This window comes from Trachemys scripta, chromosome 4 (genome assembly GCF_013100865.1).
Source record: "Trachemys scripta elegans isolate TJP31775 chromosome 4, CAS_Tse_1.0, whole genome shotgun sequence".
Taxonomy (NCBI): Eukaryota; Metazoa; Chordata; order Testudines; family Emydidae; genus Trachemys; species Trachemys scripta.
This window is the reverse complement of record NC_048301.1, coordinates 33,828,396-33,843,710: the sequence shown is the minus strand read 5'-3', so window position 1 is coordinate 33,843,710 and position 15,315 is coordinate 33,828,396. Positions and strand designations below refer to the sequence as shown.

Here is a 15,315-nt window from a genome sequence, read left to right as displayed (position 1 = left end):
TTCCCTTGCTGGAGACTAACTGTGACAGGGAAAGACTCAGGTAGCGGGGAGGCAGCAAGACACTAAACTGCTGAAAATAGTAGTGTTGATAAGGGAAGCAGAGCTGACTGTGTAGACTATATACCCTGGGGGTTCAATTGTGTAATGCAACACTCTACAAAGCCACAGTTCACTATCCACACTGCTAGTGACGTGCAGCGTCTGTATTCTACATGCCGCATAAGTGTAAACATAGCCTATGTCTGTTGACCATGATCAAGTACAGTATCAGTTTAACATGAATATGTTTTCTGTCAAAGGGACTATGCCCTATCCTTGCAGAAGGATTGATTGATGATCTAGTCGATTTTTTATATCCCCAATTACTGTGATGCTAAGTCTATCTTCAATATTATTTTGGGCCAAGGAATCACAGCATGAACATTATCACAATAGTAACAGGAGGAGAACAAAAAAATATTTTCACCATCATGGAAGGACTCTGAGCTGAGAAACAACAGGCAGTGTGGCACAGATTACTGCATGTTTACTTCTTGGGGGCAAGAGAAACAAACACATGGGGAGGAAACTTGTTATGAAACCAAGAGTTCAGTTAAAACTACACTATATCATAATAATGAAAAGTTTCCCTTTCATATAAGATTTGGACTAGTATTACTGAGGGGTTTCTCTACTGCTGGAAGTAGTTCTGGGACTCACCATATAATATTCAATTGTTTTAGCAAAAGATAAACTCAAGTTTTGTGCAGTTACACACTGACCATCACTGAACAATGCAAGTCAGATAATCGGCAAACCATTAGGATTTGAACACTTTAAAATTGTGGCAGTAATAGGGGAGGATAGTTCTCCCCATTAGAGGGATAATAGCAAATCTCATTTTTTAGAGAATGGCCAGAAACTACAGTGATGTGTGTGTTAGACATAGACTGAGTATGCAAGCACATACAAGACTGTGAGCCAAGAACTCTTGAGTTCCAGTCCTGGCTCTGTCACAGACCAAGGCCAAGGGCAAGTCCCTTCATCTCTGTACCTCAGTTTCCTCATCTGAAAACCAAGACACTACTTACCAGGACTAAATAATGTTAGTACAGTATTTTCAAGAAGAGATAGATAGATAGATAGATATCTCTCTCTCTCTGTGGACACGCACGAGTCCACTTTTTCTGCCAGCAACGTACTGACTGACAATCTCTGTTGAACATCAATTAATTCCTGTCAAAAAAGTGGACTTTTAGACATCCAGGACTGTAGGTACCAGAGTATTAACGTTTAATGCCCAGAATCTAGTCAGTAATAGTCGCATTTGCACACCTCGCCAGAGCTGTCAAAAAGTATGAAAATGGAGCATTAAGACAGACAATACTCATATCAATCAAACCCAATTAACACACCACTCATCTTTATGTCACAGAAACTGATTTTCTTAGGCAAGTGTGACATCCAAATAAGGAAGCAGAACAAAGAACTATCTTGTTCTAAGTAAGGTTTACATCTAGTTCACACAGCGGAGCTGACACCTGAGAAACACTAAAGCTATTCAATATTATGGCTGGAACCCTACAATACATCTCACTAGCACGATCTCCCTGTCCATTGGGAGCAGATATTATTTTGTTCTAGAATACACCATAGCCCTGATCTACACTAGAGGGAGGGAAATCGATCTAAGCTACGCAACTTCAGCTACATGAATAACGTAGCTGAAGTTGATATACTTAGACCTACTCCCCACGGTGTCTTCACTGCGGTGAGTCGACTGCTGCTGCTCCCGTCAACTCTGCCTGTGCCTCTCATGGCGGTGGAGTACAGGAGTCGACGGGAGAGCACTCGAGAGTCAATTTATCGCATCTAAACTAGATGCGATAAATCGACCCCCGCTGGATCAATCGCTGCCCGCAGATCTGGTGGGTAGTATAGACATACCCATACTAAGTAACAGTCTGTACCACAGTTCTTTTGTAAAAAAAGACCCTTCCCACACTAATTCAAGAAATGGTACTAGAAACCTGCTAGCAGCAAACATTTTTAGACATGGCAGTGCAGTCCCAAGTGTATCATGTAGAGTCTTGCTATTTCAAATGAGGTGAAACAAATCACAATGTTTATCACTAAACTGGTAGTATTTCATCTATTGCATCGCCATTTGAAGTGAAGAATGATCTGCATAAAAACAGTAAGCCCAGTCCCCCAAGAATTCATACCTGTTGACTGTCCATCACCACCAATCTCTACTTTCAGAATATGCAAAGAGGCACCAAAATTTGGCTTTAAAAAAGGAGAAAAAAATATCAATGAATATAGATTCCCACTATAAGCAGAAGAATGTCCAACTAAAAAGTGCATCACCATTAACTTCGTCACATTTCTATCTGAATATTTTACCCATTATTATTACAATCACCTACGATTAATGCAAGTGAAAGATTAGAAGGAAAAATCTATTCCTTTTTTCCAGTTTGTTTATTTTGTGCAATTGGTTTCCAGTCGGTTTCACGGTCTCTCTTGTAGTTATTAGTATGTTTCCCTGTTTGGGATCTTTAGCACAGCAAAGTTAACAAAATAGGAAGATGTCAAGGTAAAGCCAAAAAATGCGTACGGCGGTCCAGAGGCTGATGTAGGACAATACTATTGTAAGTTGCCTAGATTTCAAAATGACCATGTTCCTTCAAAAAACTAAAAAAGTTTGCAAGTTTGAGGGTTGGTACTGATGTAATTATATCAGTTTAGACTGGGGATCTCAAACTCAAATTACCACGGAGGCCACATGAGGACTAGTACATTGGCCCACGGTCCACATCACTGACACCTTTTCCGGGGAGCTATGGTGGGCCACAGGAAATAACTCTGCATGCGGCCCGCGTGTTTGAGACCCCTGTTTAGACATTGATATAGTTAAAGTGGTACACCCTTCTAAATGGACAGTTTTACTGGTATAAAGGTGCTTATATTCATTTATCTCAACAATTCAGAACCATAACTGATTATTTTCTGTAGTGGGTAAAGTAATTTCTACATATAAGAGGTCATATGCTGCATTCCCAAATTCAGTGAAAAAAGGGCAAAAAAGACCATTTTCCAGATGACTGAGTACACAGAAGGCAAAGGCAGCTACATCATGTCTCTTCCCCACTCCCCATCAAAAACCTCCACAGCTACTTCTCTCTCTAACACAGAAACTATGCTCCACAGGGCTGAAGCCAAGGGAACAGCTATTTGAAAGTGGCATATTGCCCTCTCAAGGCACAGCACAAGTTATTATTGCACAACTACTACTCCTACCTGGCACTTAGGGCCCGTCTGTACAGTTTTGGTACTGCTGTACTAGATCAGTGCAGATATAGTTAAGTGGTACAGACCTCTAAATGGACAGCTTTACTGGTATAAAAGTGTTTTACTGGATTATCTAACGAATTCAGAACCATAACTAATTAAATTTGCATCCTAGGCAAACCTTAGGATATTAATTGTATTGAAATGGAACAATCTTAACAAGCTAGAGAGCAAGGATACTCTGCAATTGCCAACTAAAATATACAGTAATTTTCAGAAGTCATGAAGTATACATACTTTTGCACTCTGATTCAATATTGCCTTCAGGATTTACTACCCACAATAATTATGACCACCTCAATCCTTCACTTTATCCACCTTTAAACTAAAAAAAAAAAGAAAAAACCTTCCAGTTCTAGCCCAATATCCCAAAATATTTAATCATTAGCTATTTCAGAATAGCAGTAAGAGGGAATCTCAGTAATCGCTATTTCCAAAGTTAAATAAACTCCCAACAGAAATAACAAGATGGTAATAACCATAATCTAGGCTAATCAAAGAGGAAATACCCTCAAATTGTTTAGTCATTTCAGTATAATTAGTTGTTTCCTCTTAACTTAACAAGGGTGTTTACTCTTGGCAGCTACCACACCTTGGAGTAATAAGAGTTGATTGTTCAGCCTCAAAATTTAGGTCCCAGAAAAGTTATCACCACACAAACAGGACAAACAGTGAGGGATAGCTCAGTGGTTCAAGTTACTGTATTCGTAACCATAATTAAGGCTACATTTAGGTCATGGAGGTCCTGAGACCTCCTTGACATTCTCAGCTTCAGCCCCAGGGTCTGCAGGAGTCTGGAGCTGACAGCCAGTGGGGCCCTGGCAGGGTTCCAGCCACAGGCAACATCAGCAACAAGGGGCCACCTGCAAAGTTCCAGCCACAGGTGACAAATTCCTGAGGGGACCCTCCTTGGGGTTCCAGTAATGGGCGACAGCCTCAAAAGGGGGGTGGGGGGAAGAGAGACACGGGGACAAGGGGGATGCCTCAGGCGAGCAGCTGGGGTGTCCCATTGTCTCTTTTGGAAATATGGTCACCCTGCAGCTCTCAGCCACCATGGGTGGAGTGGGAACCCCACAGCTCCCAGCCATCAAGTTGGTGGTGGAAAAAAATGGAGCTGCAGCAGCAAAAGTCACAGATAGGTCACGGCGTCTGTGAATTTTTGTTTATTGCCTGTGACACGTTTGTGACTTTTACTAAAAATAACCATGACAAAAATCTTAGCCTTAACCATAATATCTTGTATTTAGACAGGATTGCAAACCAACCTGCAGAATTGGGCCAGTATTTACTGTTTTACATATAGAGACAGTTGGTCTCATTGAGGTTAAGACCTAATCTTGCAAACACTAATGAACATGCTTAACTTTACACACAAGTAGTTCCTTTGCAGTCAACAAGACTATTTACGTGCAAAGAAACAATCACATACTAAGTGTTTGCAGGATCAGGACCTAAGTGACTTGCCCAAAGTTAAATCACGTCAGTCAATAACAGAGCCAGAATTAGAATACAGATTTCCTAGATCAATCATCAGTAAGAATTCTGTTTATTGGGGTTTATTCATTTTATTTTGGGGGGATGGTTACTTTTAGCAATTTTTGCGGTGTACATAGACGTCCAAAAATCCAGGGGGCCGGGGGGGGAGGGGGAGGATACTTAGGGCTCTCTCTTTGTATATACTGTACTGAGTAATTTTTGTACTGTACCCTAGTGCACTTTCACATAGGACTATTTCAGACCACACTATGGTAAAGTTAAATAGGAAGTCTTTAGTGCACACCAGCAGATTCTACATGTACCAATTTACATGCAGCATATTAGCATGCTTTAGAAATCACAGGCCCACAGTCTGCATTATTTCTCTATGTAGACAAGTGCTTAGAGACAAAAAACCATTTCTGGAGTTTATTGGATAAACACCTATTTCATATTTCTATATCGGGAATGTTTTGTCAGTGTTTATCAATTAGAAACCAAACATCAGAAGCCCTACTTATCAGCTAAAAGACAACAAAGTATTGTTTGCAATCACAGTTATAGGTCAATTAATAAATTAGTATTAGTTAATCTTTGTATAATGCTTACAGGCCAGATTTTTTAGAGGTATTTAGGTGCCTAGTAGGATTTTCAAAAGCATCTAGGTATTTAAGAACCTTTACAAATCTGGCCCTAAGTATCATTATAATTATTAACAGCATGATTTTATTTAAGCACTCCCTCTAATACTTCAGAAAATAAGGGGGTTTTATACTTTTTTAAAAGTATCTGATTCATTTTAGAGAACTGTCATTAAAAATAAGAGTACACATTAAACTCTACAGGAGGTTGGAGATATTTGTCTTACTGATATAGAACTATTACCATAAACAGATAATCTAAGATCTGAGAGCGATAAGGCTCTGGGTAATTCACCAGAAGTCGAGAGGTAGCCTGAAAAAGAACAAAGGGAAAAGAGCATATTTACAGTTACTTTACTATTTTAAATCCAAATAAAATAATATAAAAAGAGCCTCCTATCTAAGGCTCTAAGCCACCTAATATAACTAACAGCACAGTCAAATCCCACCAAGAACTAAGGAATCACGTCAGCAGGAACTCAGCCAGCCAGATACCACAAAAACTCAACACCCTTTTAAGACACAAAATTTACTGTCTTATAGTAAAAAAAACATTAACAAATGACTATTGTCCAGCTTTCTGCAGCAGCACTATGGTGTTGTGAAGTATATATTGGGGAGTGGGAGGAGAAAATGGGATCCAATATGGGCATGAGGAGACAGGAACATTTTCCTAAGCAAAAACCTATTTCCTACTAATGTGGTTTTCTTTCCTCTAAAAGCTTTCCCGGCTTTTCTTCCTCCTAAACCCAAATCAGACTACATGGCCAAGCTAACTCCAGAGAGGTGCTAATTACCTATCACAGTAGAGCCTGAATGGAGCTCGTGACACTTATCATTGGACTGGAAGAAGTCCCTGGAAAATTACTGGTCATTTGGTGGTTTAAATATTTTAAAAACAATAAAGAGAATTCTTTAAAATGTAGGTCAAGAATAAAATTAATCCCAAGATTTCAATGGAGTTACACCAAAGATTCATTTGTCCTTTAGAATCTCATATCATCCTAACTGGAAATAGACCACAACTCACACACATCCCACATCTTTTTTGCAAGAGGGAAAAGGAGAACAAGAAGCGCTCTCCCACACTGTTCCTCAACCTCAAATGCTACTCTCAGCCAGGACCTGCTACTCACATTTAGGGAACTTCTCATCTCCCTCCAACACTAACTTGGTGCCATGCTTTTAGCACCTAAATTTGACTGGCAACAATATGCCCACCCCATTCCCCTCAATGCACCATCACACATGGACACATGTTCATTCTTCTGAATTTCACTACACTATTATTTTTCTTGTTTTCCTTAGATGAAACCCTTCACTCTGCATTACAAATCCGAGGGGCAGGCCTCATGCACAGACAGCACAAGAGACAGGGCAGTTCTCTTCACCCCACACGGAAGCACAATGAGTGGGTGGCCACCCAGAATTTGCCTAAGGGTCTGATCTCTCTCCAGCACCCGTTCGTTCGTTCGTTCCCTCCCGCCCTCACACCCACCTCTGTCCCCACACCCAATAATTCCCCATCCCTCTTGCCCCTCCAGCCCTCCATTCACCCCTATTCCCTCTCTATCCACCCCTGCCCCACACCTCACCCCCTCATTCCCTGCCCATCCCCGCTCACCCCTCCGCCGCTCACGGCCCCGATGCCGTCGAACTCACTGCCCAGCCCGCCCGAATCGTCCAGCGCGTAGCCGGCGGCAGCAGCCCCCGGGGGGCGAGGGCACCAGGCGCAGCCCAGCAGGGCCCAGCCCCACAGCAGAACTCGCCCGCAGGGAGCACCAGCCCGGCGAGGGGGGCCCGGGCGCCGTACGCGCCTCCCTCCAGCAGCGTCCATAGCAGCCAGCCCGTTCCTACAGCAACTCTGCTACAACCATCTGCCAGCCATTGTCATATGACCACGCCAGCCGGCGGTCACCTGACAGTGGCTAGACCTCTCGGCGAACCGCCCCCATCTTCCCAAAGGGGAGGGAGGCCGGAGGTCACGTGATAACGTGATCTGAAGCTAGTGGCTGCCATGTTGTGTATGGGCAGGAAAATGGCGCTGCGACGCTATGTTGGGAGTGCGGTAGAGCGAGTGCAGGCGCCGTATTAGCTTTGGGACGGAGCTTTGCGCTGAAGGGTTTCCGCCAGGGCTGTACAGAGGGGGAGATACAGGAGTGAGGCTGCAAAGCGCGGGTCCAGCCACACGTGGGAAGAGGGGGCGGTGCTTGGAGTCAAGCCTCAGGTTCAACCCAGGCCACGGAGGGCGGTAGGAATTAAGTTCTGTTCAGGGTCAGAGCCTGACGTAGTGAGAGCGAGCGGGCCAGAGCCAGGAGCCTGGCTTTAGCGTTGCCAATCGTTTGAACAGCCCAAAACCTAACACCCTTACCCCCAGCCCCGAGGCCCTGCCCCTTCTCTGAGGCCTTCCCCCCCATAGCTCACTCTCCCCCACCCTCACTCACTTTCACCAGGCTGGGGCTGGGGGTTGGAGTGCAGGAGGGGGCTCGGGGGGGCGGGGGTTGAGGGGTTCAGCATGTGGGAGGGGGCTCTGGGCTGGGGCAAGGGATTGGGGTGCAGGGAGGGGGCAGGATCTAGCTGGAGGTCCGAACTCTGCGGTGGAGGAGAGGGGGCTGGGCTGGGTGGGGTCAAGGGATTTGAAGTGTGGGAGGGGGCTCTGGACTGAGGCCAGTGGTTGTGGAGCGGGTATGAGCTCTGGACTGGGGTGGGGCCAGAAATGAGAGGTTCTGAGTGTGAGAGGGGGTTGAGATGCAGGAGGGGGTGATGGCTCTGGCTGGGGTGCGAGCTCTGGGGTTTGGTGTGCAGGAGGGGGTCCAGGCTGAGGGGTGGGCCTAAGGGTTAGGAGTGTGGGAGGGAGCTCCGGGCTGAGGCAAGGAGTTGGGTTTGTGGGAAGGAGTACCATCTCTGGGCTGGGGGTGCAGATTCAGGGATGGGGCCAGAAATGAGGGATTCAGGGTGCAAGAGGGGGTTCCAGGCTGGAGCAGGAGGTTAGGGTGTTGGAGCAGATGAGGGCTCCGGCTGAGGGTGCAGGCTCTGGGGTGGGACTGGGAGTGAGGGGTTTAGAGTGCAGGAGGGGGCTCCCCGCTGGGGTCAAGGGGATCCCAGCCAATGGGAGCTGCGAACCTGACACTCATGGCAGGGGCAGCGCGCGGAGACCCTGTAGCTGCCCCTCTGCCTAGGAACTGGAAGGACCAGTCACCGCTTCCTGGGAGGGAAGGGAGCTTGCTAGTCTCTGCGCTGCCAACTGGACTTATAATGGCCCAGTCAGCAGTGCTAACCGAGCCGCCAGGGTCCCTGTTCAACTGGGAGTTCCAGTCGAAAACTGGAATCTGGCAACTCTGTAGGGGTTTTAATATTTTGTGTGTATTTGCACCACCTGATACTGGACTGTTTCCAAAGCCCTGCTGAAGCTGTCTGAGGTGAACCATTGCACCACAGAGCTGGATGGGGCTGGAGGGGAAATATCAGCCCCAAATCACTAGGGTGTAAACCATGTGCTGCCACAAAATATAATTGTAAATACACTAGACAGCACTGATGCAAGCAGCCAAGTATGCTCACACTGGAGCAATAAACTACCCTCAACAGCTGTACCCCAATGTAACATAATGACTGCTTCTTAGAGTAACTAGTCCTGGAACCCATGGAGGCGCTTCTTGATTTATTCCTAAGTGGTGCCTAGGATCTCGTCCAAGAGGTGAACGTAGCTGAACTGCTTGGTAATAGTGACCATGATGTAATTAAATTTAACATCCTGGGAGTAGGGGGAATACCAAAGAAGCCAGCCACAGTAGCAGTTAACTTCAAAAAGGGCAACTACGCAAAAATGAGGAGGCTGGTTCAACAGAAATTAAAAGGAACAGTCACAAGAGTGAAATGCCTACAAGCTGCATGAAAATTTTTTTTAAAACACCATAGTAGAGGCTCAAATGAAATGTGTAATCCAAATAAAAAAAATAGAAGATTAAAAAAATGCCATCATGGCTATGCAACACAGTAAAAGCAGCAGCTAAGGCAAAAAGGCATCCTTTAAATTTTGGAAGTCAAATTCTACTCATGAACATAGAAAGGAGCATGAACTCTGGCAATCAAGTGTAAAAGTATAAGGCCAGGTCTACACTACACACTTACTTCGGTATAACTACATTGCTCAGAGGTATGAAAAATCCACGTCCTAAGGAACATAGTTATACCAACCTTAACCCTCCCCATGTAGACAGCACTATGTTGGTGGGAGAGCTGCTGCTGGTGACATAGCTACTGCCTTTTGCAGAGGTGGAATAACTAAGCTGCCAGGAGAGCTCTCTCCCGTCATCTTACAGTATCTTCATCAAAAACAATGAGGAGTACTTGTGGCACCTTAGAGACTAATAAATGTATTTGGGCATAAGCTTTCGTGGGCTAAAACCCACTTCATCAGATGCATGGAGTGAAAAATACAGTAAACAATATATATTCTAGCACCTGAAAAGATGGGAGTTGCCTTACCAAGTCGGAGGTCAGTGCTAAGGACAGGTTTCAGAGTAACAGCCGTGTTAGTCTGTATCCGCAAAAAGAAGAACAGGAGTACTTGTGGCACCTTAGAGACTAACAAATTTATTAGAGCATAAGCTTTCGTGGACTACAGCCCACTTCTTCGGATGCATATAGAATGGAACATATATTGAGGAGATATATATACACACATACAGAGAGCATAAACAGGTGGGAGTTGTCTTACCAACTCTGAGAGGCCAATTAATTAAGAGAAAAAAAAAAAAAACTTTTGAAGTGCTAATCAAGATAGCCCGGTACAGACAGTTTGATAAGAAGTGTGAGAGTACTTACAAGGGGAGATAGAGTCAATGTTTGTAATGGCTCAGCCATTCCCAGTCCTTATTCAAACCGGAGTTGATTGTGTCTAGTTTGCATATCAATTCTAGCTCAGCAGTCTCTCTTTGGAGTCTGTTTTTGAAGTTTTTCTGTTGTAATATAGCCACCCGCAGGTCTGTCACTGAATGACCAGACAGGTTAAAGTGTTCTCCCACTGGTTTTTGAGTATTTTGATTCCTGATGTCAGATTTGTGTCCATTAATTCTTTTGCGTAGAGACTGTCAGACGAGTGCCCAGAAGTCACCTCCTACAAGACAGGCCCAACAAAGAAAATAACAGAACACCACTAGCTGTCACCTTCAGCCCCCAACTAAAACCTCTCCAGCGCATCATCAGAGATCTACAACCTATCCTGAAAGATGATCCTTTACTCTCACAGATCTTGGGAGACAGACCTGTCCTCGCTTACAGACAACCCCCCAACCTAAAGCAAATACTCACCAGCAACCACACATCACTGAACAAAAATACTGACCCAGGAACCTATCCTTGTAACAAAGCCCAATGCCAACTCTGTCCACATATCTATTCAAGTGACATCATCATAGGACCTAATCACATCAGCCAAACCATCAGGGGCTCATTCACCTGCACATCTACCAATGTGATATATGCCATCATGTGCCAGCAATGCCCCTCTGCCATGTACATTGGCCAAACCGGACAGTCTCTACGCAAAAGAATTAATGGACACAAATCTGACATCAGGAATCAAAATACTCAAAAACCAGTGGGAGAACACTTTAACCTGTCTGGTCATTCAGTGACAGACCTGCGGGTGGCTATATTACAACAGAAAAACTTCAAAAACAGACTCCAAAGAGAGACTGCTGAGCTAGAATTGATATGCAAACTAGACACAATCAACTCCGGTTTGAATAAGGACTGGGAATGGCTGAGCCATTACAAACATTGACTCTATCTCCCCTTGTAAGTACTCTCACACTTCTTATCAAACTGTCTGTACCGGGCTATCTTGATTAGCACTTCAAAAGTTTTTTTTTTTTTTCTCTTAATTAATTGGCCTCTCAGAGTTGGTAAGACAACTCCCACCTGTTTATGCTCTCTGTATGTGTGTATATATATCTCCTCAATATATGTTCCATTCTATATGCATCCGAAGAAGTGGGCTGTAGTCCACGAAAGCTTATGCTCTAATAAATTTTGTTAGTCTCTAAGGTGCCACAAGTACTCCTGTTCTTCTTAGTGCTAAGGAGACAATTAAATTAAGGTAGAAGTGGCCTATTCTCAACAGTTGACAAGAAGGGATAAATACCAAGGGAGGGACAATTACTTTTGTAGTGCTAACGAGGCCAATGCAGTCAAGGTGGCCCATTTCCAACAGTTGATAAGAAGGTGTGAGTTTCAGCAGAGGGAAAATTATTTTTTGTAGTGACCCAGTTGAAGAGAGCCCTTAAAGGGACAACACCCCTTTCCTGCCACATAGCTGGACAAACGAGTTTCCTTTTCTTTACTTCTGACTATTTGATGAACTAGTTTTAAGAGAACCTTCTAGCAAAATCAGTACCTTAGTAAGATATAAAATGCTTTGTTATGCCTTAAATCTTTGGAAACATATTTTTTAAAGTTGGTGAAATTTCATAAACATGTCTATTGTTATGGAAATCACACAAAGTAAATTCGTGTTCCCCAATGAACATTGTTATGAACACATAAACCTCTGTGACTGATTAATTTAAAATAATGTCTTTGTTTTCAGTGAGTTAAATATGTAGTAATCTGGAATGATTACTTTATGAAGGTTTAAGAGTACATTTAAAATATAAAATCAGCTTAGAAATACTGATTAAGAAAATGTAAAACAGAGAAGAGCTGCATCATGTATGCTATAATATTTAATGTTGTATTCAGCAAGACAACTGACTTGCCCTTACTACAAAGTTTTTGCAAATAAATCTCTTGACAAATTTCAGGGTATATCAAAAAACCCGTGACTGACATTTTTTATTCCCAAGTTTAGTGCTTTTAATTAGGTACCTTCTGCATGTTCAGTCTTTACCTTCTGGCATGCACTGGAAAACATGCTCCATTTTCTTTAGAAAGAAATTGCAGAAGAGTATTTTTTTTCAAATGTCATTTTCTTCATTTGGGTTCAGGGATTTGGCTGGAAGAGGGCAATCAAGGAGGGGGAGGGAAGAGAGAAGGGAGACAGTGGGGAGAGGGCGGGGCCTGGGCAGAGCAGGGGTGGAGTATGGGCAGGGCCACATGTGGGCTGGGGAACTAGCCTCCCCAAATGGCAGCTTCACCCACTGCCCATGTAAGTAGGTAAGAGTGGGCTGGTTCCCGCACACCCAGTGCACACTGCAGTCTCCTGAGGCAGAGGCCATTTTCACAGAGCCGAATGCGTCGGCGCTGCACATTCTGCATGAGGGAGAGGGTATGAGGCTCTCTGCGGAGAACTGTGAGTCTCCGCTGCCGTGAGGCAAGCCGGGCGTCTCGGTATCTTTTGCTGCCTCGTTCCTCCCGCCCCCTCCCCGGGCTCAGAGCCCGGGCTGCCGTCAGGCATAGGGGCACCAGTTTAATAATATTGCATAGGGTCCCATAAATCCTAAGGACGGCCCTATCTAAGGCTACAAGATTATAGCGCCCCCTGGCAAGTAGTAGTGAGCTGGTGGCAGGGTTTTATTGGCGAAGGATACTTGGCTCTGGAATACACTTCTCACTTTGCTGTGCCAGAACCTGGATTTTGTCTTCTTCAGAGTACACTACATAACAAACTTTTTTTTCAAGGCTTTTCCAAGAAGGAGTATGGTGGGTTAGGTGGTGTATGGTATGGTATAGAGGTGCCTAGCGGGATGAGAAGGTTCTCACTTCATGGGGTCTGTTTTTATTATCTACGTTGGAGGATATTTAATTGCTGTACTGCCATGCACCTACAAAATATGAATAACCGAAATAGTAAACAATATTCAATAAAAGCAAGCCAAGTTTTCCACACAGATCCTACTCCAATAAAACATTCTGTATAAAGGGAAGGTCGTCAAATTGTTAATGCACTGAAATAATACTAACACTTCTTATCTGTAAATAGGACTTTTCATCGATTGATCTCAAAGCACTTTACTAGAATAGTTACTCCTTTTGCAGATGGAGAAAATGAGGCACAGAGAGGTGAAAGGACTTGCCCACGATCACATAGCTAGTCAGGGTCAGATCTTGATGTAGAAAGCCAGCTCTTATCTATTTATCCACATAAGGCATGTTGCTGAGCTTACGCTAGCAACTGCTTCTACTCCTTATGCTGCTGAAGAACTGTAGTGTCTAAATGATGACTGTTTCCTGTTTGTTTGCTCATCCTTAATAACACTGAGCTCATGTATACAATTTTTTATTTTCAAAGCATTACAAACATTAATTAGTTAATCTTCCCACACCCCAGTGAGATATGTAAACCAGTATTATTAGCTCTGTTTTACAAGGGGGAGAAGGCAATAAGGAAGTTAAATGACTGTTCAAGGCTACAAAGTGAGTCAGTGGCAGAGCCGGGATTAGACTTCCTGACCTCCAGTCCATATTCAATCCACTAGACCATATAGCTTGTCACATCCTAATGCTTTTATATGAGCTGCTTAGTAATATTTTGCCATCATGATGAGCCAGATGAAGTCAGTTGGGTAATTTTTGCTGAGCACCTAAATGAATACATCTGTGGAGGCATATTATTCTCAGTAGAAGACCCTCAACTCTGGAATGAACATCATCTCATTTGCCAATCAGAGGCCAAATCTGTTGATTTTCAGGACATGACTCAGGTCTCAGTCCTGCAAGGTGCCGAGTCCTCTCACCTCTCAGTAGCTGAGGGTGCCAAGCAACTTGCAGAATCAGGACATCCAAGTCTTCTTCCTGTGCAGGCAATTATAGACAGCATTTGAAGAATCTTAATCTGGGTTGAGAATCTTGGTCTTGTCTTCTGCCAATCATAGGCACCAGCTCCATGGATGCTCCGGGGCTCAAGCACCCACAGAAAAAAAATAGGGGGTGCTCAGCACCCACCAGCAACAGTAGTTCCGTGGCCCTGGAGCTGGCCGCAGATCAGCTGTTCAGCGGGCCCCAGGATGGCCAGCGGAGCAGCGAGCAGCTGGTGGGAGGCACTGGGAGGGGGCAGAGAGGAGCAAGCGTTGGACCGCAGGGGCCTCGGGGGAGGGGGAAGAGGGGAGTGGGAAGAGGCAGAGCGCGGGTGGGATCTTGGGGGAAGAGGCTGAGCGGGAGTGGAGCCATGGAGTAGGGGTGGAGCACCCCCTGGGAAAAACAAAAGTCAGCGCCTGTGCTGCCAATAAATTACATTTGTTGCTTTTAGCTTTTGTACATGCACCCCAGGGAGGAATGAGGGAAGCACTTATTAATCCCAAACTAAATAAAAATATTAAAGCTTTAAACAAAATACTTGCCATCTACTTCCTATGTAAAGCATTTTACACACAGTAAATTTTTTCTTTTCTTTTCAGTTTCTCTTTTTCAATGACAAATGCCCAATCCAACAGTGACAGCATCTCTTTGAATTTGGGACACAGACACTGGACAAATTCAACCCTGGTACAAGCAGGCACCTATGAGAAGTGTGTTTTCTTGCACAGTGTATGATGCATCATCTCCTTTTCTGCTTCCTTTTCTGATCAGCGCACAGTGAAGAAATTTGTAATAGTAGCTGATATACAACATAATACAAGGGGGAAAAAAACAGCAGTCTGAACATTTTACAATGATAAAAACAAATTGCTTCTTTCTCACTGCACAATGAGAACCTTCAACAGAAAAACTGAGCTTCCTCCAGTTTCCTCCTGAGTCCACAATGGGCAGGCGAAAGGTGAGTCAGAAGCTCTGGAAGCTAGAGAATGTTTCTGACAGTGAGCAGAATGAAAGATTGACTGAAATTTCCTTCAGAATAATGCCCTGATCTGCCCACCATCCCAGCTTGCAGAAAGCCACCCAATTGCCATATTGGGGACCAGTGTCTGGACCCCATTTTGTAGGC

At 44.2% G+C, this 15,315-nt stretch overlaps 1 protein-coding gene across 2 annotated transcripts in view; it reads right to left on the bottom strand.

The window, feature by feature from the left end:
* The window catches only part of GALC (galactosylceramidase), a 57,670-nt gene extending 50,334 nt beyond the window's left edge, over positions 1 to 7,336 (bottom strand). For both annotated transcript variants that reach the window (XM_034769000.1, XM_034769002.1), the window contains exons 1-3: positions 7,075 to 7,336; positions 5,695 to 5,763; positions 2,205 to 2,268 (exon numbers count right to left, since the gene is read on the bottom strand). In XM_034769000.1, coding sequence (XP_034624891.1) covers positions 2,205 to 2,268; positions 5,695 to 5,763; positions 7,075 to 7,287 — 346 coding nt within the window. In that variant the 5' untranslated portion in view covers positions 7,288 to 7,336. The remainder of the gene's footprint in view (positions 1 to 2,204; positions 2,269 to 5,694; positions 5,764 to 7,074) is intronic.
* Between the last annotated feature and the right edge of the window lie 7,979 nt (positions 7,337 to 15,315).